This window comes from Lethenteron reissneri, chromosome 30, assembly GCF_015708825.2.
Source record: "Lethenteron reissneri isolate LAM-NWPU_2019-01 chromosome 30, ASM1570882v1, whole genome shotgun sequence".
Classification (NCBI taxonomy): Eukaryota; Metazoa; Chordata; class Hyperoartia; order Petromyzontiformes; family Petromyzontidae; genus Lethenteron; species Lethenteron reissneri.
In genome coordinates, this window is record NC_083808.1 from 13,398,329 (window position 1) to 13,422,638 (window position 24,310).

The 24,310-nt window shown below is 45.5% G+C and overlaps 1 protein-coding gene across 6 annotated transcripts in view; it reads left to right on the plus strand.

The window, feature by feature from the left end:
- The window catches only part of LOC133349540 (ninjurin-1-like), a 58,393-nt gene extending 34,083 nt beyond the window's left edge, over positions 1-24,310 (plus strand). For 4 of the 6 annotated variants that reach the window (XM_061563086.1, XM_061563088.1, XM_061563085.1 and 1 more), the window contains exons 4-6: positions 13,144-13,241; positions 16,043-16,253; positions 23,760-24,310. In XM_061563086.1, coding sequence (XP_061419070.1) covers positions 13,144-13,241; positions 16,043-16,253; positions 23,760-23,896 — 446 coding nt within the window. In that variant the 3' untranslated portion in view covers positions 23,897-24,310. Of the gene's footprint in view, positions 1-12,035; positions 12,082-13,143; positions 13,242-16,042; positions 16,254-18,201; positions 18,254-23,759 lie in introns of those variants that run through there. The other 2 variants (XM_061563089.1, XM_061563090.1) reach the window with 2 other exon arrangements.

The window sequence follows — 24,310 nt, forward strand, 5'->3', positions numbered from 1 at the left end:
GAGCTGGACCATAGGGTCGTCGCAGCAATCGCGGGTTCCTCGGTGGTTATTGGCTCGATCGAAGGGGTAGAATTTCGCGTTCTAGTTGATACCAGTGCGTCGGCCACTATCATTTCCGATTTGATTCATAACATTGTGCCCGTTCGATGTCGGCCCTTGCAGCGGGTTTCTGTCCCGTGTTTTGCCGCAAATGGGGGTTCGCTGGGCATTGTCGGTCAATTTCATGCACAAATTTCAATTGGCGACATCAAATTGGCCGGAACTATTTTGGTCTCTTCTCTTGCAGTGCAGTGCTTGCTGGAAACGGATTTCCTTGAGAAAATGCCGATTAAAATCCTTGTGGACCAAGGATGCATCGAACTTCCGTCAGGCCGTCGCATGGCATTTTTACCTTCCACGCATCCGCGCACGGCCAATGCCTCTGCACGTATTGGCTGCCTGCACAGTATGCATTCTGCCAGGGGCACATGCTCATGCCCTTGCGATTAACGAAACCGCTCGCTTCAGACGCCTCAGTACATGGTGATTTATTGGGCCCTTCCAACACGGCAATTAAGGGCCTCGAACTGGTAGCCGCACAGACCCTCGTAGCGGCGGACAGGGAACCATTTCTGCAGGTCTTGAATGTCGCTCTGCGCGGACACCGGGGATTTGTCCAAATCGCAGCACGCGAAATTACGTTCTCCTTTGTGGGAATTTTCCAAAGTATTCGGTAAATTTAAATTCGACATTGGTTGCACCAAGCTGCTGCGTCACCACATTGATACTGGTGACACTGCCCCTATCCGACAACCCATTTTGGCTTAGCCCAGCAGAGAAACAGCATGTCAAATCGACAGTTGATGGCATGCTGGCGGCTGACATCATCTCTCCTTAAACCAGTCCCTGGGGTGCTCCAATAGTGCTGGTCAAAAAGCACGATGGCAGTCTTCGTTGTTGCGTCGATTTTCGATGGTTGAATAAAACATCGGTAGCTGAGGCCTGCCCTCTTCCGCGTATGGATGAGTCATTAGACGCCCTGGCAGGGGCGCGTTACTTTTCCACTTTGGACCTTCTGTCGGGGTTTTGGCAACTTCCCCTCGAAGAAGCGTCCAAACCTAAGACTGCCTTTCGGACACCACAGGGCCTTTTCGAATTTAATAGGTTGCCCATGGGTCTCCACTCCGCCCCAGCGACGTTTCAGAGGCTCATGGAGCTTGTCCTCGCTGGGCTCCAGTGGGACTCATGTCTCATTTACCTTGACGACGTCATCGTCTTTAGCCGCACGTTCAATGAACACCTTGAGCGTCTGCGTGCTGTTTTCTTGAAAATGCGTGCCAATAACTTAAAATTCAACCGCAGAAATGTCATCTTCTGCGTGAGTCTGTGCACTATTTGGGCCACATAGTCAGCTGCTCGGGAATCTCCACCGATCCTAGAGAAAACCAAGTGCGTCAGCTCATGGCCGACCCCTACCTCCGCAGGGGATGTTCGCAGTTTTATCGGTTTCACGTCGTATTACCGGCGTTTTGTTGCTGGCTTCACGACCATCGCCAAGCCGCTTCATGCCCTCACGTCCAAAGGGGTGAAGTTTCATTGGGGGGATGCCGAGCAGGCCGTGTTTGATTCCTTGCGTGACGCCCTCGTGACGGCGCTGCCCCTGACCTTCCCGATTTCTCAGAACCGTTTATATTGAACACCGACGCTAGTAACACTGGAATTGGCGGGGTGCTGTCCCAGAATATTGGTGGCATTGAAAGGGTCGTTGCCTACGGTAGCAGGGTGTTGTCTTCTCCCGAGCAACGTTATTGTGTTACCCGATGCGAGCTGCTGGCCATCGTGTTCTTTATTCAGCAATACAGGCCGTATCTGTACGGTCAGCATTTTACCGTTCGGTTTGACCATTCAGCGTTGCAGTACGCTCTGCGCATTGACCAACCATCCGGCCAGCTTTCCCGGTGGCTCGAAGTCCTCCAGGACTATAATTGCACTGTCACTTATCGCAAGGGTACACAACACACTAACGCCGATGCGTTGTCTCGCCTTCCGCCGCTGCAGAAATGCACTTATTTCTTGGGGTCTGGCCATTGCAAGCCGCAACTGACTGAGTCGGTTGCGCCTCTCGTGACAGTGGCCACCGCGCTTCCCTCCGAGTCGGCTCCAATGGCCAACCCTGTAAATCTGACGGCCTGCAATGACTTGCTGGGGTTAACATTGGCTGAATGGGGTGGTCACCAGGTGGACGACATGTCCTTGCTGGCTTTGTGCCGTCTCGCCAATAATTTGGCCCCACGTCAGGGAAGGTTCACTTCCTTCATTATATGTCACGGCTTACTCATGCACTGGGATGCTGATTCGTGCCAATACAAAATTGTTGTGCCCTCGGCCTTGAGGGGTAAGGCCGTGTGGGCGGCACATGAATGGTTGTTGCACCTGGGCATTCATAAAACCATTGGTTTGTTGCTTCTGCAATTTTTCTGGCCGGGCATGCTACGCGACGTGACCGATATTTTGCTGGGTTGCACCCAATGCGCACAGCGGAAACCGCCGGCGAAGCCTGCGTGCCAACCCCTGCAGCCCATTTCGGTATCTCGCGTGAACGAGCTGGTGGCTCTTGCTATTTTGGCACCCTTTCCTACTACGCCGCGTGGTAACAAGTACCTTTTGGTTGGGGTGGAGTATTTTATGTGTTGGCCCATAGCCTGGGCCCTCCCCAACCAGTCGGCAGCAGCCGTCGTGGACGCCTTTGTTCAGATAGAAGTGCTAAGTGGAAAAAAATTAACCCGTAAAAACAAAGTTTTTCACTATAAATCCTTTATATGCGTGGCGGCTAGAGTCCTCTCGTCCTCTGGCTTGAGATGGCTGCCACCTATGGGTCAGATGATTGTCTGCCACCATTAAGCAATTGGTAATTAAATATTTTTTTTCCCTAAACAGTGTAAAATTTTGGAATTTTTTTTCACGAAAATTAATTGTCACGCACAACGAGTCTGTGTGCAAAATGTCAGCTCGATTGGATCACGGGAAGTGGGTTAAAAAACGACCAAAAGATTTGCACACGCAAGCACGCAAGCAAGCAAGCGAACTTAATATAAAGAATTTAAAAACGACCGAAAGATTTGCACGGTCCTAAGCAAGCAAGCACGCAAGCAAGCACGCAAGCAAGCAAGCACGCGAACTTAATATAAAGGATTTAAAAATATATTCGCCTGTGGAGGACGCAGGGATCGATCCCGCGACCTTTGGCATGGGAAGCGAGGGCGCTACCAGCTGCGCTACTCCACCACGGCCTGTGGAGGGGTTACGCTCTGGGCTCTTACACTCTGACGTTCAGCCAAAGCTATGAATGCGTTCTATTTAAATATATGTAAAATAATTCTTTTTTTTGCCTAAAAAGTGTAAAATTTTGGGAATTTTTTTTCACGAACAATAATTGTCTGGCACAACGAGTCTGTGTGGAAAATGTCAGCTCGATTGGATCACGGGAAGTGGGTTAAAAAACGACCGAAAGATTTGCACGGTCCTAAGCACGCAAGCAAGCAAGCAAGCACGCAAGCAAGCAAGCAAGCGAACTTAATATAAAGGATTTAAAAAGGCCAGAGTACGTTTGAGAAATTGAGTGCTGCTGACTTGACCCTGGAATATGACAGGGCATTGCAGATGCGCAGTTTTAGCATACCCTGATTTCCGTAGATGGCTCGTGTTGTCTGGCCGCTTCACTGGTCAGGCTGGGAGCAGTGCTTGCACAGGTGCCTGTGGGCAGAGACCAGAGACAGCCTGTAGCATTTGCCAGTAAAGCATTGAGCGGGTTGCAAAAGAGGTATGCCCATAATTTGGAATTTCTCACACAAGTCTGAGAGTCTTAACCGCTGATTAAAAGGGCATCGCTTCATGGTAATGACTGACAATAATCCCCTCACTTGTGTCCTAATGAAGCCCTAATTGTTAACTTTAATGCAGATGAAGCTGAGGCACGCATAATCAGGCCTGCCGAGGCTGGTTTCTCTGTCCTGGTTGCTGTGCCTTCCTGACAAAGAGAACCTTCTCATTTTTAAGTTCACCTTTCAAAATAACTTCAATCAGCTCTAGTTTGCCTCTTTATTTAATGTTGTTGGTCCTGACCTACCTTAATTAATTTCCCTTAGAATACATGCTTTATGTTTTTCATTTGCAGCAGCAACAGCAACAACTGTAACAAGAACAGCAACAACACCTTGCGATGATGACACCGAGACTTCTGCTGCTGCTGCTTGCGGCCGGGCCCTGCTCTCATGGGACTCCGGCTGAGCAAGCCAAGCAGTCTGGTCAAACAATGCCTTCCCTCTTCCCTGGAGAATGGGGGGCCATATCGGCAACTTCTCTTGGCTTGGATTGGCAAACCAATTCTATCTCACCCAAACGTCACCGATACTGTGGCGTGACTCACGAGCAGACATGACCCAGCATCCGAAGTGTAGAAGAGATTACTGATCGGCTGATTTTCCGGTTCAAACTACTCGAGGTCCACACCCACAGTGCTGAGATCTGCTGTGGAAATGCTGACCTTTACCCGACCATTTTCGTCACTTGTTGCAATGCTTCGCACACGATTGTGCTGTAGTTCTTCCGCCCTACCGTCACAACGATATCATCGACTGGACCACAATGCTATCCATCAGAAGAACTGGTCATCATCGGTGTGCCTAAATCCTACATCGACGGTCGTTTCATATGCAGCTCAATTAGAACATTTACATCAACGCTTTTGAGAATGCAGACAGCGCGCAGTAACTGGCCATCAAAGAAGGCAATCGCTGCAAAGCAGACGTGGAGGAGGCTGGAGCGTTTTTGGAAGAAAACTGGTTCCGAGAATGCCCGACTCACTTACAGAGCTGCCTGCATATCTGCCAACTGACTCACTGTTGAGTCATGCAGATCGTTCTATGCTCTGTGCCTTAATAAGTTGGCTCATGACCCCCGTGCTCTGGCGCGTCGTGAAGGGTGCTGCACTCAAACCACCCATCACCTGGTAAATTTGATTTGTGCACGGTACATGCGACCTTCCTTTCCAATAAAATAGTGATGATCAAGATCGCAGTTTCTAACTTTGCATGTATGTATTTGAAGTTGGTTCACATCGTACGTAGCCAACCCTGCTAATGAGAGTTGTGGAGGAAGGAAAACACCTTTCAAACGATTACTTCCCCACATCGCTGCGACAGGCAGATTCAGCCTATAGCATTAGGCACACTGGAAGTCCCATAGCACTGAGACGGCTCTACTCAAGATCACTAATAACCTCCACAAGGTCATGGATCACCGGTGCGCCGCAGCGTTGATTGGCCTCGATCTCTCAGCCATCTTCGACACCATCGACCATGATCAAGGTTCAGTGAATCGGGTATGGCACTGAAGTGGATTGAGTCATACCTATATGGTCAATCACAGTTCGTGATGAATAGTCACCGCCTGTGCCGTGCCTAGTTGGTGTACAGTGAGGGAAAAAGTATTTGATCCCCTGCTGATTTTGTACGTTTGCCCACTGACAAAGAAATAATCAGTCTATAATTTTAATGGTAGGTTTATTTGAACAGTGAGAGCCAGAATAACAACAACAAAATCCAGAAAAACGCATGCCAAAAATTGTATTAATTGATTGGCATTTTAATGAAAGAAATAAGTATTTGACCCCACTGCAAAACATGACTTAGCACTTGGTGGCAAAAACCTTGTTGGCAATCACAGAGGTCAGACTTTTCTTTAGTTGGCCACCAGGTTTGCACACATCTCAGGAGGGATTTTGTCCCACTCCTCTTTGCAGGTCTTCTCCAAGTCATTAAGGTTTCGAGGCTGACGTTTGGCAACTCGAACCTTCAGCTCCCTCCACAGATTTTCTATGGGATTAAGGTCTGGAGACTGGTTAGGCCACTCCAGGACCTTAATGTGCTTCTTCTTGAGCCACTCCTTTGTTGCCTTGGCCGTGTGTATTGGGTCATTGTCATGCAGGAATATCCATCCACGACTCATTTTCAATGCCCTGGCTGAGGGAAGGAGGTTCTCACCCAAGATTTGACAGTACATGGCCCCGTCCATCGTCCCTTTGATGCGGTGAAGTTGACCTGTCCCCTTAGCAGAAAAACACCCCCAAAGCATAATGTTTCCACCTCCATGTTTGACGGTGGGGATGGTGTTCTTGGGATCATAGGCAGCATTCCTCCTCCAAACACGGCGAGTTGAGTTAATGCCAAAAAGCTCCATTTTGGTCTCATCTGACCACAACACTTTCACCCAGTTGTCCTCTGAATCATTCAGATGTTCATTGGCAAACTTCAGACGGGCATGTATATGTGCTTTCTTGAGCAGGGGGACCTTGCGGACGCTGCAGGATTTCAGTCCTTCACGGCGTAGTGTGTTACCAACTGTTTTCTTGGTGACTATGGTCCCAGCTGCCTTGAGATCATTGACAAGATCCTCCCGTGTAGTTCTGAGCTAATTCCTCACCGTTCTCATGATCATTGCAACTCCACGAGGTGAGATCTTGCATGGAGCCCCAGGCCGAGGGAGATTGACAGTTTTTTTGTGTTTCTTCCATTTGCTAATAATTGCACCAACTGTTGTCACCTTCTCACCAAGCTGCTTGGCGATGGTCTTGTAGCCCATTCCAGCCTTGTGTAGGTCTACAATTTTGTTCCTGGCATCATTGGAGAGCTCTGGTCTTGGCCATGGTGGAGAGTTTGGAATCTGATTGATTGCTTCTGTGAACAGGTGTTTTTTATACAGGTAACAAGCTGAGACTAGGAGCACTCCCTTTAAGAGTGTGCTCCTAATCTCAGCTCGTTACCTGTATAAAAGACACCTGTGAGCCAGAAATCTTTCTGATTGAGAGGGGGTCAAATACTTTTTTCCCTCATTAAAATGCAAATCATTTTATACAAATTTTGACATGCCTTTTTCTGGATTTTGTTGTTATTCTGTCTCTCATTGTTCAAATAAACCTACCATTGAAATTATAGACTGATCATTTCTTTGTCAGTGGGCAAACGTACAAAATCAGCAGGGGATGAAATACCATTAATACCGCTGGAGGAAGGTCCTCGTCGTCCTCTGAAGAAGGCGTAGGTTGATTTTTCTTCTTGAGATGTTTTCACATCTCGAAGCACTTCTGACCCCAATGTAATAATTGACTTCGTCACACACTGCTGGTCTCCGTTGCTCTTTATTTAGCTTCTTGCTCGCACCCCGCTGGTCCTGACAGCGGACCAGCGTCTCCTCACGCGCGCCCCGCACACGCTCCCTCGTCAGTCCTTCCGCCCCCCCCCCCCACTCCGCACACCGCTGGCCGACGGTGTGCCGAAGCTCCTCCAGCCACGTGGCTGATGGCGCGGATCCCCTCCGGCCACCCAACGTGGTCCAGCTTCTTCACTCCAACAACTGACCCGGAGCCCTTCCGGGCTCCCACCTATATCCTCTTTTCCACGTGATCCTGTCTCCTCCCCTTCCGGACCGTCAGATCCGGCCTTCCCATAGCGCCCTGCTGGCTCCACCCCCGTTCACCTCGCTTCCAATTGGACCCGAGGTGAACGGCGGGCCCTCCCATATGCCCCCATACTGGGCTCCGCCCCCCAATACCCCGGGCCGTATGATTGGGCCAGAGCCCAGCAGCAAACCCCGTTTACGCTCGCATTACACAAGGCTGGAATGGGCTACAAGACCATCGCCAAGCAGCTTGGTGAGAAGGTGACAACAGTTGGTGTGATTATTCGCAAATGGAAGAAACAAAAAAGAATTGTCAATTTCCCTCGGCCTGGGACTCCATGCAAGATCTCACCTCGTGGAGTTGCAATGATCATGAGAACGGTGAGGAATCAGCCCAGAACTACACGGGAGGATCTTGTCAATGATCTCAAGGCAGCTGGGACCATAGTCATCAAGAAAACAGTTGGTAACACACTACGCCGTGAAGGACTGAAATCCTGCAGCACCCACAAGGTCCTCCTGTTCAAGAAAGCACATATACATGCCCGTCTGAAGTTTGCCAATGAACATCTGAATGAGTCAGAGGACAACTGGGTGAAAGTGTTGGCGTCAGATGAGACCAACATGGAGCTCTTTGGCATCACCTCAACTCCCCGTGTTTGGAGGAGGAATGCTGCCTATGACCCCAAGAACACCATCCCCACCGTCAAACATGGAGGTGGAAACATTATGCTTTGGGGGTGTTTTTCTGCTAAGGGGACAGGACAACTTCACCACATCAAAGGGACGATGGACGGGGCCATGTACCGTCAAATCTTGGGTGAGAACCGCCTTCCCTCAGCCAGGGCATTGAAAATGGGTCGTGGATGGGTATTCCAGCATGCCTAATGACCCAAAACACACGGCCAAGGCAACAAAGGAGTGGCTCAAGAAGAAGCACATTAAGGTCCTGGAGTGGCCTAGCCAGTCTCCAGACCTTAATCCCATAGAAAATCTGTGGAGGGAGCTGAAGGTTCGAGTTGCCAAACGTCAGCCTCGAAACCTTAATGACTTGGAGAAAATCTGCAAAGAGGAGTGGGACAAAATCCCTCCTGAGATGTGTGCAACTACAAGAAACGTCTGACCTCTGTGATTGCCAACAAGGGTTTTGCCACCAAGTGCTAAGTCATGTTTTGCAGAGGGGTCAAATACTTATTTTTTTCATTAAATAGCAAATCAATTTATAACATTTTTGACATGCGTTTTTCTGGATTTTGTTGTTGTTATTCTGTCTCTCACTGTTCAAATAAACTTACCATTAAAATTATAGACTGATCATTTCTTTGTCAGTGGGCAAACGTACAAAATCAGCAGGGGATCAAATACTTTTTACCCTCACCGTTCCTTGAGAGAGGCTAGATCTAGGGGAAAAGTCACAAGGGGCACACCAGGATCCCGCTAGTAGGTTCCAGAAAGGGGGCGTAGGCGGGGGCAGAGCGATGCCAAGCTGACGGTATAAGAGGGGCCCCTGTGAGGGGCCTCGGGGCTGTTGTTGGAGTGGGATCCCCCTCGTGCGTCCATTGTCGCCATTCTGCTCGTTGTCTTCACCATTCTTCTCGTTGTCTTCACCATTCTTCTCGTCGTCAATAAAAGACGGACTAAATATTAAGTGTTTTAATCCCGATGGTGCTCGTTAATAAAGAAGTGCCTCCAAGTCTTATCGTCTCCGAGTTAGTCACTACACATGTGTAATGACTCTCAGACAACTTCTGTCTTCTTTATTAGGGCGTGTCACGCAGATAAAGTACTCTCATATCCTACAGTACTTAGCTATCACTAGCATACAGTGCTTGGGCTAGAATAACAACAGGTACTTGGGCTAGGATAAAGACAGATACTTGAGCTAGGATAACAACAGATACTTGGGCTAGGACAGCACCCAAGCAACGACCGCATGGAGACAGCAACGGCACGGAGACAGCGGCGGCGTAGAGACAGTCCATCCCGGTCCCAGGGCAGCCTCGAGCTCTCTCAGCCTCTGTCTTATATTCCCCCTGGTATGGCCTCGCCCCGCCCTCGGCCACGCCTTCTTTCCCAAACTGTCTCGGACAATTCTGAACATTCCTCCATGGTTCCCTCCTGTAATTATCCCTCGTGAACCACCTGGCCACACACTGTCCCTATCCCCTCATTTTCTCCACCCACGCACCGTCTCTCTTTCCGCACTGTCCCTACACATGGAACAAAATTAGCTTAATCCAGAAAAATTGGAAGTTCTACTGGCTGGCACTTGCGAAATTAATTGTGCGAGGATCAGGTGTGGCATTTGCAGACTCTAGAATTCAGTTTTCTCTGCGTCTAAAGAGCCTCCCGCCAGACTCAACCAGAATGTCGTTTGAGCACGTGCAAAATATGGTCAGGTCCTGCAATTTTCATGCGGCCTCTACGACACATTTGACCACCTTTGAGTCGTGATATAGCCAACACAGTGGTGTGTAACATTGTATCAATAAGGTTTGATTATTGCAACTCACTACCCTACGGGACGTCTGACATAAACATTACCAAGCTGCAGTATGTACAAACTTCTCTAGCACATGTCGTGATGGGTACTGCAAGATCCGACCATGTCTATCCAGTGCTCGCTGAGCTGCATTGGTTTCCGGTTGTTGAACGAATACATAATAAGGTACTCATGACACACAAAGTGCTTGCCACAAAAGAACCACAATACCTTGCTGATCTCGTCAAGGAGCATAAACCACGCGAATCCCGGTCATCCTTGCAGCGGCTTTTGGCTAGCCATCAAACAAAGACAGCCACTGCATCGCACGCTTTCAAATGCGCTTCTGCGGCCGTCTGGAATGCTCTTCTTTCAGATATTAGGAAGCCAGTGAAGCTATGCAATTTTAAATCATCTTGATTGAAAACTAATTTCTTTAGGACTGCTTTTTGTGTTGAGTTGTCCTTCCAATTAGCACGGTTGGCTTCGTACAGTGCGACATACATTGTACACAATACATTTTAGGTAAGGAATAAATAATGCATAAATAGTTTACTTAGCCACTTGCTCAAGTAGTATGCATTCACTCCAAACAAATAGTACTTCCGAAAACAGACCTGTGTTGGAAAGCGCTACAGATCCATATATATATTTTACTTCTATAATGACAACAGATTTCTTAGTATAGCATATTTCATGCTAACTGTCCCTCAGATCACTGCACAATCCGTAAACACCAAGGGGTATTGTTTTCAGTTTATCATTGAGCATTTATATTTTTGGAGGAAACTGGAGGAGCACCTGGAGAAGACCCATGTACGCGAGGGGGAAACGCTATCCAAACAGAGAAGCGACAATTGACATGCGTCCGCTCTTTGCTGTACCGCCTTTTCCTGGCAAGCCAGGATATGGCCCCTAGATGAGCATGGAAAGGGAGTTTAATTTGTGTAATCCTCCAACTCTCGCGTCGTTGAGTATGCATGTGAGAGGAAGCCAAGGGTTAACAAAAAGCATTACTGCACTGCAAGTCCATAGATACGTGCAGCCTTCTCGCTGCACTGCCATCTCCTGGAACATCATTGTCCTTGCAGATAGGTGGCATTACAGCTCTCGGAGAAACGACCAGTCCCGCCTCCACATTGCTAAATTGTAGTGCATGGTGTCTTGTGTGTAATCTTTAGTCAGATTTTGTAATCTCTTTTGAAGCTAAACAGAGTTGGTCCAAATCATTACTGTATAGTATTTAGTTTGGCACGCGTCCAGAAACTATAAGGGCTGCTGCTGTTCAGTGCCATTAAATGTTCAGTAGGGGGCATGCTGTACCCCTGGCCAGCATCACACTGATGGCTCCCCTCAGTGTTGTGGGCTTGCTGTTTTAGGAGCAGCCAGTGGGATTATGATGCTGTAGCAAAGGGCCCGACTCGCAAATAGAATAAGGTTGCAAGTTCAAAATCCCATACAAGAGTTGACTTAGCCTACCAATCCTGTTGAGTTCAATTAAATGAGGTCCCGCTTTGTTGAAAGTTAACAGTCTTATTCTGGACTGACCCTCGTCAATGTAATATCGAATTGCCAACGGAGATAATTACTGCTGCATTGATAATTATTTGAGCAGGGAGACACTAATTTCCCTATTATGAACAGCCAAAAATAAGCATTGTATTTGTACGTATGTTGAATTTCATTGGAACCGTGCAGAGCCAACCGTGCTAATCGGAGGGGAATTAGATACATTAATTCGTCAACGGCTCCTTGCAAAGATGTAGAGCCAGGCTCCTAGTCTGTTTGTCGTGAGAACTCCTCATCCAAACAAGGCAAATGCTATTTTATGAATCCTGCAATAATATATTTCTGATCCATGTCTTCCTTGCCGAGCAGATGAATATCACCTGTTGTGGGGTGCCGACACCCAGCGTGCGGGAGTGAAATAGAGGGGAGCGGGGGAAGCACAGGTGGGGGGAGGATGCATGGGGGGCTCCGTTGGGGGAGGGGTTTGGGGCGCAGTAAGAGGTCCGCGAGGGTGAGAGGTGCAGGTTGGTGGGGTCAAGGGAAGGGTACACGAAGGGGAGCCGTGATTGGGCATGGTGGCCTGTGGGGTTGGGGGCACCCTGCAGGGGTCAGATGGGGGTGGCGGGAGTATCGTTCAGCAATGGGTGCTTCCACCGGTATGTCGACGAAAATATGTGTTCTATATTTAATGTGCATGATATTCAATAAAAAATAGAATGGCCGATTGGCCAACTGACCAGGGCCAACTGGCCAGCCACTTCCAAAGAATGTGTGGGGCTGCTCGTTTACATTAAATGAAAATATTTTTTATTTTAGCCGATCATTTATTCGAGTGTCTACAAGAGTTAAAATAGTCTCGCAACTATTTTACTTTATTTATATATTCAAACGCATGCAGCATTGGACTGTAAACTGATATATAGTAAATATATTCAGAAACACTACTTTATTTGTTATTTTGACTGTTAAAAAGCTTAGTCGTCACCTTTCATACGGAAACGTTTTAAACTTTTAAAAAATCAATGGTATTTCCAGAAAAACATGGAGGAAAAGACTGAAAACCCCCGTTTAAAAACCACATGACTTTAATAAAGTGTTTATGCAATAATTATACACTAACAAAACATATTTTTGTTCCTGAATAGTAAGTGTTATTTTCTAATTGCTTATGCCTTAAGAGTACAGAAAATGGCTATTATTCCCCACAAACTTTGCTTTTGTGACCAGGACAGTGATATTTGAAATTTACCTATTTTCAATGAGAAAACGTGTGCATTTGTGTCATTCCTTCACGTAAAGTCCTGGTCACAAAAGCAAAGTTCGTGGGGAATAATAGCCATTTTCTATACTTTTGAGGCATAAGCAATTAGAAAACACTTCCTACCCAGGAACAAAAATCGTGTTACATATTAATTATCTGCACGTATACGGCGTATGTACCGCTTTTAAGCAGGAATACATCATCCAAAAGAATAACTTCTCCACCTCCCATAAACATGACTCATTGGGATTTTTTTTAATTACCTGGCAGCACTTGGCTCATTGCTGTCAACCTATCAGAGTGGGTGATAAAAAAAAATACCCAGCAGTGCCAAGGCCCTATAAGTTAACCTTTGTTGCTTCTCAGCAAGAGCCATACAGCACAGGTGTGTGTGTCTGCTATGTACACACGCTTTCTGATAGCGCTTATAACACTTACATCTTCCACTTTGCTCAAGCCATGGAGGGGAACGCAGCTCGCAACAGCACATCAGTGGGCCCTGGCCTGCTGGAGTCTGGTTACGGCTCTGGTGAAAATGCCCCTCGCGAATATTCGGTGAGTCTGCAGTTTAAAACAATGTGGGGGTCCTGACCCTCCCCCCCCCCCCCCCCCCCAAGTTCAGTAATTATTTCAGTGATGTCTGCCCCTGTGTTTCTCGATTTAATGGATTTCACATCGGGTGTAAGCAACAAAGTTATTGTGCATTAGTCGACAGTGTCCCCTATGGTAAAACAAGTGGCGTATAGCGAAGCGCTTCATGTCTTTTCATGCTCCCGAGTCATTTCTTGAAGGTCCACATTCCTGTGGTTGGAGCAGTTCCATAGGACTTGTGAATCGAGCTGAATAACCATAACTCGGTATAGTCGTGTAACAAGTGCATTATGAGTGCTATTAGCAAATCGACAACATGGTTTGCTTACTCATGTTTCATTTGAAATGTGCATGCTGCCTTTACACACCTGTGTGTTGAGCAAAGGTAGGCAGTGCGTACAGGCACTCGCTAATGATTAGTTAACCAACCAGCTTGACAATTTGACTCTTGTTAGCTTAGAAGTCACGTGACCCACTATACATTATGTAACCACCTATACAGAGCCTTAAAGGGGAATTCACCTAAATACATTTTACAAACAGTGATGAATGTTCATTCATTCATAGTTTTGAAGTGAAAGCAGAACTCGCATGTATGATTTGGGTTTTTTCTCCAAGAGGGGCTTCTCCAGAGATTATTGAAGCCAGTTTCTAACCGAGAGTAGTAACTTATTCTTATATTCCTTTACAATTCATAGCTTTGATATTTATATACAAACTTTGAAGGTATTTTCTTGCTGTCATTTATATGTATGGGCAATCTCCTCGGGTTACGAACCTAATTCATTCCTGAGACCCGTACGTAAGTCGGAACACAATACAATGTATTTAAACACCCGTACGTTAAGTATTGTTGAATGTGTTCGGGTTCAACAAAAGGGAAGCATTGTTAAACTCATTAAAAATCAAATGTGCACATTTGCATGTAACATTTACTTTCACTTATGAGTTCTGATGCTAGCTTGTAGGAGGGGGGGGGGGCAATGAGTCACCACAATTGCAGACACACCTCAATGACAGCGATTCCCCATATGGCCTTAACAGGCTGTTGGGGCAAGTGCTGTTACTGAGCAGCACCTATGAAGGCCGGAACGGCATAGGAAGGGGTGAGTGGCCAGCACCACCCCTGCTCCCTTTGTTTCCCCAGAGGTGGTATTTACACACTGCACCAGGTGATGTTTACACACTGCACCAGGCACGAGCCTGAGATGACCAAGGGGAAGCCCAGGTCCAATTCAGATAATCATCACTGGTGTTGATCGTGAGTGGGAATTTAACTTTGGTCGCCGCGGTAGCATAGCATGCTAACCGTTGCACTACCGCTCCCTCCACACGCACACACACAAAGACAACAACCTCCCATATTGCCTTAACAGACTGTTGGGGAAAGGGCTGTTAGCGAGTAGCAAATACTATCAAGGCTGGAACAGTGCACGAGGGGGTGGTTGGCCAGCTCCACGCCCGACCACCTTTATCTCTAGTGATGACGATTACACACCGCGCTCAGTACTCATTTGAGGCTGAGTCGACCTAGGTAGGCTCAGGACCGGCTCAGATAATCGTCACTGGTGTTGGCCGTGAGAAAAACTCAAACTCGAGTTGCCGCTTTCGTAGCGCAGCGCGCTTACCGCGAGAACTAGTGTGGCACATTAGGAATGGACCACTCTTTTAATTATTTCCTTGTGCAGCAGGGGAGTAAAGTGTGGTTCTGTGAAAGTCCTGGTGTGCTGTGTAGTACATCGATGCATGTGTGTACACCAGCATGCGATAACGGATTTGGGCCTGTAGGGGGCTGGCAGGGTTATTGATTGACCGCACTTGTACACCAGTCACAGGGTTAATGGCGACTCAGTTGAAGAATTGCTGTTTGACACACGTGCTGTTGCATCTTACAGGTAAAAGACCCAAAGGTTGTTTTTGATCGTTATATAAATGTTCTTGACTTGTTCTAGACTTCCAGCTTGGCTTTAAATTGTTAGGTTGTGATATATTCCATTGGAGGGGTTTTAGCACTGTGCATTGTAAAGGATGACTCATTGTAATTACATACTGTAATTGTAATTCTCTAACCATAATACTGTTTATTCTATAACCATGCCCATGCACCCAGAGTGTGACTACTTGCAATGCTATTGAGAATAGAACACATGCATAGTCGTAAGTGGTACAATGGTGACATACAGTACGTGTAGTGTACACATACAGTACAGATAATGGGTATAAGATACCGATATAAGTGGATGGTATAGATAGACATACAGCTTAGGATTAAAGTAATATGCTGACAACCATGAGCCAGCAGTAGAAATTCCACATTCTTTGTCATGGGCATGGATAATGGAGAGTTAACCAGGCCTTCATTTAATCTGAGTCCGGATCAGGGATCCAGAAAATATTTCCACACCAAGCACATCCAGTATACCTCTCGCGATGACCGTGGCTAATAGTGGCTTTTGGCAAACCATCCAACAAAGACGGTCATTGCATTGCACACTTTCAGATGCGCTTCTGCGGCCGTCTGGAACGCTCTTCCGAAATTCGGAAGCCACTGGAGCTATGCACTTTCAAATCTAAGTTGAAAGCTCATTTCTTTAGAACTGCGTTTTGTGCTCAGTTTATTCTTTCTCCGCACCTCCGATTAGTATGGTTGGCTACATACGGTGCAAAAGAAGTTCAACATACAATCATGCCTTCTTTAGTCTACCACCGAGCTGGAAAATTACGAGAAATCAAGCGCTAGATTGAACTGTGTGGTCTCTATGCAGGCAGATTACATGAAAAACCTGAAGCGGTATTCGTCGGTGAAGACCGTGGCACAGAGCTTCCTGGACGTGGCCCTGCTCATGGCAAACGCTTCACAGCTGAAGTCGGTGATGGATTCTGGAACAGAATTCAAGTACTTCAAGCTTCTCCTGGGCATGCTGGCTCTATCCATCTCCCTGCAGATTCTCGTCGGGTTATTCCTCATCTGTATTGGTAAACTCATGCAACCTTTTGTGCTTTTATTTCCAAGTAGATATATAGAACTTTTATCTGTGGTGATGTGGGAGACCAACATTTTGCATCTTATTTTCTGCAGGTTATCTGATTTTATTCCACTAATTAAAATTAGTGTGGATAATCACGTATCATCGGTTACAATTGCCACTCAAAACCTATTCACAAACATATGTGAAGGATAGGTCATTCTGTAAAGGATAGAAAAAGCCGCAGATAATAGGAATATGGTCACGGATATTATAATAGGAGTTTTTGCAGACCCTACAGTTGCCACAGATAATAGAAGTCACTGGTAATAGGGTTGTAATAAGATGAGTTCTCCTGTAGCGGGTGTTATAGAATGATCGACTCTTACGCACACGAATGCCACTTCCATGTCACTGGTTAATATTACTCTATAATTGTGTGTTAATGTTTTAATGTTTCTGTATCTGAATGGGTGGTGTTGGGATTAGAGTAAGTTTAAATTTCACTTTGAGGTCAACTCATCTATTATGGGGACCATGAAGTAATTATACCTTTGTGAAAAGCCAACAGTGTTCACTTATTATTGTAGAAACCAATTACTCCGCAGTAAATCATTCTCAAATTGACAAATGCATGTAAACTGTGGCACGCAGTGGTTATTTTTATGAATCCTATTTACTCAATAGACATGGAACGTATCCCATTAAGAGCTCTTCATTCCGTAATCGATTTTCTTTCCCTTCAGATCCTCGGATTAGTTATCGATACTCTACATGGTTATTCGTTAATGACGCTCAACTGAATCCAGAGCTTTATGAGTTCTGACATCCCGTTTCCACGGGTACTATTTTAGTTTTATATTAAACAACAGAATGCTCCCTCGGTGTAATGGTTAGCACACTGAACTTGAATTCCAGGGGTCGTCTATTCAGTTACCCAAAGGTTAGAAGACCAGAGCCAGAAGACATCACTGCCCCATTGTAACGCAGCACGTTCATAATCACCTTCTAGAAGACAACTCCCTGCAGTACTGCAATCCTGCCAATTATAAGATGCACGCTTTAGGGTGCGACTTATGTTCCGGGCGTCTGATAAAATGTAGAATATAGCAATACGTTTTGACATTTACCAATTTTTTGTCCATGTGCAGATTCCCACGTATCATAGTCCATTCAAATTTTGTAACCACCTCACTGTAAGAACCCTTAACATTTTCTTTAATTCGTTCACTGAGGTATTTGGAATTTTCTATTTACTGTGATTCATATCAGCTATGCAAATGAAAGTGAGCACACAATACTCTTTGACTGCTGTGCTGACCTTGTCAATTCTCACTAGCATTACATTACCCTAAAGTTTGATCGTGCCTGGATATCGTTGTGTGTGATATTGAGTGGTGGCATAGTGTTGCAATCTCAGCATCCTTACCATTTCTGACAATGCATGTGTTACGAAGTTTCAAACACCAAATATACACGTATTAAATGTTGACTCAAAACTTTAGTGACTGCAGGAAATTCATATTCTTTAGTTATTTCGGTAAAGTCACGTAGATATAAAAAGTAATAAAAATAAAGTGAATAAAAATATCACGACGTTTCCATCACAACACAAGCGGTCGTCATCAGGCAAAGGAGTTAGCCTCTAAAGGCAAACTGTTTATAAAGGTTTGGGGATGGGCGTAGCCCAAGTGTATCAGCAGGCACCAGGAGCATGGGCGGTGCACCAATGCCAATGCAGCCACAATGCCAATGCAGCAACAATGCCAATGCAGCAAAGGGCCGCCAAGAAATCTCTGCACCCCACTCCACACACCACACTGCTGACGGTGGAGGTTGATTGACAAGAAAACACAAGTCAAGTCTCGACCCAAAGTGGTTGATGACATCTTTCCAATGATTGTTGAGTCTAACCTTCCTCTCGGTTGAAATTGTTTCTGTATATACGTGTTGTGTAGTAATTCTTGACACCCAGGAGACTTGTAGAACCACATGGAGATGGAACTTCAGGTAAGGGCTCTGTGTACTGCACACTCACTGACTGGTTACCCTTTACACTCGACGCCTACACCCGTTATGGTGCGCGTCAGAACTCTGGCCTGCACGTGGAACTGCTTCCAACTATCTACGCCCCGGTATGGCTTCACTTGCCTACTACCTCGTCTGCCCCGGGCGGGGACTTACCCATCACCGCCCGGCGACGAGGTGAGGCCTCTACCCCTCTAGCCTTTCGTCGTCGGCGGCTGGGGAGTTCCCATGCAGGCTCTCGTTCCTCTTCCCATGGCGGACACTTCACTCTCCCTCCGGCGACCTCGCCCTCGTCCCAGGGTCCCCCTTAAGTACCCCACCGCCTCGATGACATGACATCATCACATCACGTCATACCACTCCTCTCCAGATGACACGACATAATCTCACTACTCTACATATGGATGGCTTCATGAACGAATCTTTGTTGATAGCCAGTAGGCTTGGAAAGTACCATCATCGAGAAATAAATTTCGTGTGAGCCAGCCGCATTAAATAATGATCAGCCACGGCAGAAGTATTGGTCCTACCGTGTTTCAAATCTGCCTTAGGTTCACGAACACGGTCCGAGACATGTCGCTTAGTTTCCCCAATGTAACTGCTGCCACAGTTACAGCTTATTTTGTAGACGCCGAGATGAGATCAGATCACGAATTGTATGTACTTTTTACACTATGAGACCTCCTTTGCCAGTAGCAAGATATAGTAATAGGTTTTTACCCTTTTATCTGGCAACAAAACACACTTTTTTACAAGGAATCATGTTTGCATTAACCATAACACTTGCGGTCAAAATGCAAACAAAAAGACAACTGATAATGGATGCACTGTCCTTGAAATTGATTGGTCCACACCTTTGTAAAAATGTGTCAGTTTTGTTGCCAGATAAAAGGGTAAAAACCTATTACTATATCTTGCTACTGGCAAAGGAGGTATCATGGTGTAAATGCTTCACCCCGAGCTCTCAATACTCTGATGGTGCGTTGTCTTTGAGTTGTGCGCCTTTTGGCGTCATCTGGTCCAACACCATGTGAGACTGGACTCTAAAAAAAGCTGTCTCGGGTGTGGACCAATCAATTTCAAGGACAGTTTGTCCATTATCAGAGTTGTCTTTATATTTGCGTTTTGACCGCAAGTGTTGTGCTTAATGCAAACATAATCCCTTGTAAAAAGGTGTCAGTTTTGTTGCCAGATAAAAGGGTGAAACCCTATTACTGTATGTTCTGTGCTAAATGGGACCTGGATCTTGTGTTTGTTCATGATTTTGGACATATTTTTGGTTACCCCTGCGATGTATGGCAGGGTGTTGGTTTTGATTGGATCCTCAGATGGCTCCTTCCTCACGGTTGGGGTGATGGCTTTGCGGATTGTGTATTCAGACTGTCCATTCGCCTTGAGAGCTTGGTGTACGTGTTTGAGTTCACTGGTTAGGTGTTCATGGACGGAGATGCATTGAGCTCTATGGTGTCGCGTATCTTGTCAACCAAACTCCACCGTCAGCAGTGTGGTGTGTGGAGCGGGGTGCAGGGATTTTTTGGCGGCCCTTTGCTGCATTGGCATTGCTGCTGCGTTGGAATTGTTGCTGCATTGGCATTGCACTTGGGCTACGCCCATCCCCAAACCTTTATAAACAGTTTGACTTTAGAGGCTAACTCCTTTGCCTGATGACGACTGCTTGTGTTGTGATCGAAACGTTGTGATATGTTTATTCACTTTATGTTCATTTTTTCTATCTACGTGACTTTACCGAAAGAACCAAAGAATATAGACACGTATTACCAATCCTGAATTCACCCCACATACTTGTGGTAAAAGATGCAAACAAATAAACTTTGATAATGTATGCATTGTCCTTGAAACTGATTGGTCTACACCAGATACAGTCTATTTTATAGCTGCCAAAAGTTGAACGGTACAAGGACGATGCAAACATCAATCCATTATTAGCTTGGGTTAAGCAGTTATACCTATAGGTAAGAGTTAACACGTTTCTTGAATTGAGAGAGATTATAAGAGCTTGGGGAAAAGAGAGGATGGGAAGGAATTCCAAAGTGGAGCAGTGCGAGGGAAGAGCCAGACTGGGAAGTGTTGTGAACCACATTGTGGTGTTTGAGTCCAGTGTGGATGAGTCAATACAATCAGTCTGCTAGACCTCAACATGGGTGAAGGGAACAATGACAGAAGTTTCAGAGGAACATTAACCATGGTAGTAGTGATAGAAGAGCAATAAGGTGGCAACTGACCACTGATGAGCAAGTATGATCATCATGAGTGCTTTAAAGTATCGTTCGTTTTACTAAATTTCATATTGTGATTATCATCACTCATGTAAAAAATGTTACATATATAATTCGAGTTGTAATTAAATAGCTGTATTATCCATTTAAAAAGTTATTGATTAAATTACACCATCACTTTATTAATAATTTTCTTAATTTTCAGTTTACACCTAGGCTTTCACGACCAGTATTATTCCTAATAGAGTTGTTTTGGGGGAAGGGGGTTGGATGGCGTAAATATAAATGTCTCATTAAACCTGCCACCATACGACCCAGCCAATTAGTAATGTTTGTCACGTAAACAAAATATGCCAATTGGTTACTAGTTCAGCACACCGGTGTGTTGGAGAGTAAACCCACAACATTCACAATTAGAGTACCATGACATTTTGCAAATAATTACAGCTAGCCTCATCAGGCGACAGCCAGAATTGTGGAGAAATCTTCCGGTTTCGGTCATAAATATGGGGGTAAATATGATGTGACTTGTGGCCCAAAAAATTGCAATCCCTATTATTGACCGCTCACAGTTAATCACCATCGACGTATGGTAACCTGTATAGGTATGCAATTAGACAGTGCATTACTTGATAATACGCTTCTAAGCAGCACTAAGCCTGTAGCTATCAGAACGGTTACAATTATTTTTATTTCTCTCAATTTCAATAGATCCTCTAATTAGTCTTGGTCAGTAGTAATTGTAACCGTTGTTATAGCTCATTTCGTATATTGCAGTTAGGGTCACCCCTAGGGTTCTTTCAGGAACTGGTGACCATGGAGACAGATACCAACCTGCAGGGCAGGGAAGTGCGCTGCTTACACCGGGTGCTCTAGGGGGTGTTTTCACCCGAGGAAGTGAAGTTGAGCATCAGTTTCCTCGAATTGAAGGCAAATCGACTGGTCAATATATAACTGGCGGAGTTGAGTGCTGCTGGTGCGTTGCAACGTCACCTCTTTTTTCAATGGACGGAGGCACACCAGATGCGTCTGGTGGCTCCACACCTCGCGGACGTACAGAATCCATTAGTGGACAGGCTCGGTTGCAAGAAACTGGACCCCAGAGAGGGGTCGCTTCACGTTGAGATGTTCAATGAGGTTGCATGTCGGTTCGGGACACCAGACGTCTACTGCTTTGCGTCGAACGCGAACATCCCTGTTCCTCTGTCAGGGACCATGAGCAACGGATGCTCTCAGTTCCTGTGGGAAGGTTGCCTAGGGTACGTCTTTCCCCCGTTCCCTCTAATTCTGCACGTTCTGGCAAAGTTATTCGGAAGTGCAGCCACAGTGGTTCTGATGGCACCCGATTGCCCAAGGAGGTCGTGGTTCTCGGACCTTCTGGCCCTACAGGTAGATCAGGCGTGACGCCTAACCACCCGTCCGGACGTGTTGTCCCAGAGAGGCGCCTGGTGCTGGGTTCTTCGAGAGCTAAACTTGACAGCATGGCTGTTGAGAGGGCGCAGTTTTGGACCCTTGGGCTAAGTGAGTCTGTGCAAGATTTGCTTTTTAAATCTTGGGGTCGGTCAACCTCGCGAGTTTATAACTCTCATTGGTGACAATTCTGTCTCTGGTGTGGGGAACACAAGGTTCACTGGGTCACGTGGTCTAGACTGGGTAGCTCAGTACATGGTTGTCTAAGTGAGTTGCTGTTGACTGTCCAGGTGTTGTTAGATTGTGTGTTACAGGCAGGTTACAGTATTTTCGGATTTGATAGTCATTTTTCTTCTTCTTGGTTTTTTCGGTAAAGTCACGTAGAAGGGAAGTAATAAAATAATAAAAATAAAATTAAATAATTCTCACGACGTTTCGGCTACAACGCAAGCAGCCGTCTTCAGGTGAAGAATGAGACACTGTCAAGCTAGGAACTTATATATAAGCTGGGTTGGAGGTGGAAGAAGAGCGCCTTAACAAAAAGAATGTGCATATCAAGAGGAATTTAGCATATTCATGGGAAATGCGTAGGAGGTGGGCGGGGGGGTTTCAAAGTCATATTATGCCTATGCATTATGCAGGATCAGCAGCACCAAGGGAGGGTGCAGGGAGTAGCATTAACAAAGGAAAAGAATGTTAATAGTATGTGGCTGCAGTTACTAAACAACCACGTAGAAAACTAAAGTATAAACTACATAAAAAACTAAAGTATAAACTGCATAGCATCATCTGTATACTTACTATACTCTACAATAAGCTGAGTTACTAACAGCAAGTAATACATTACAATTCTATGTCGTAAAAATTATATAATATGCTTCCATCTAAACTTTATTCTCTTACATCACACGAGCATACACTGTACTATATACTGCCATAGACAAACCCAACATTAAATTATATACTATGTATTATTCTACCCACCCTAATGTGTATCACACTGCTATATGTTTACTATACAATTACGATACTATATATTACTTTGTACATTGTATTAAGCATATAAATGTTATACTATTTGTTATTATATACTGTACCATTGACCGTCGTGTCAATGGGTGAGCCGTGGGGGGAAAACTTGCAGCGGAGCAAAGAATCCATTCCCTGCGGAGAATACAATGCCAGTGAGTGGAACGCGGTCTGAAAGTCACCGTAAACGTGAACACAATCGGTTAAGATCCGAAATGGTTTATTACGTCCTTCCAATGATTGCTAAGCCAGAATCCATCTTCTCGGTTGAAATTGTCTCTGTGTTTGTATATCTGGATCGCCTCATGAACGAATCTCTCATGATAGCCAGATGGCTTGCAGAGAACCTGTGTCTTGGAGAAGTCAATGTCATGTGAGCCCACTGAGTTGATAGTCATTGAACTGAGTCTGGACAGTCACGTGTGGGGAGTGCGTGGACCACCCACTCCACCCCAAAGGGAGTGGTGTGGGTGTTCCCCCTCCCCCCTGCTCATCACATAGAAATAATACCTCTGTGAGTGCTAAACGTTAAAATAAGCTCAGTGAGAATGTATCGGTTCTCTGCTGCCGAAGTGTAACAAGTTCACTAAGTATAACTCGGAGATGGGATTATACTAAAATCAGGATGAAGGCAAGTCCTTACTGAAATCCTAGTTTTTGTATGCATGGTCTTGGCTGTGCATAATTATGGAATTGTAATACCTACGTGCCCCTTAATGTGTAGTTACAACGTATAGTTCTATATAAACACTGTCGTGATTCATTGTTTTGCACGAGTGAGTGACATGACCCGCACTTGTGTTTGCCCACAGTGATCTCTGACCTGAAAAATGAGAAGCAAAGGCAAAATGGGAGCCGCTCGGACATTCTGAACACCATGGCAACGTCAATAACTTTCCTCATCGTGGTGGTCAACATCTTCATAACAGCATTTGGCACTCATAACTGATGCTGAACACCCTTGGCTGTAGCCATCTCATTAGAATAAAGCAACCATATTTGCTTGTGAAAGCAATCTTTTATAGAAAATTTTAGGCTCCCACTAATCCTTTCTTTGAAAAAAATAGTAATTTCATCCACTCTGTGGTAGCGCAAGTCTGTAGTTGGAAGAGCTGGTGGATATTCTCAATACTTTTTGAGAACCATCTTCGTCACTAATGTTCACTGCTGCAAAGATGTTGCAGCAGTGAGTCTTTCACAACGCTCTTTACTTTTTTTGTAAAAAAAAAATGTTGCCTTTCGCTGTCTGAAAAGAGGAAATATGATGCACATGCATAAAAATACTTAAGCATTTTCAAATGTAACTGTTTTTACTGAATAAATGTTTGTAAAAGTTATGTTATGTTACAATAAATATTTGCTC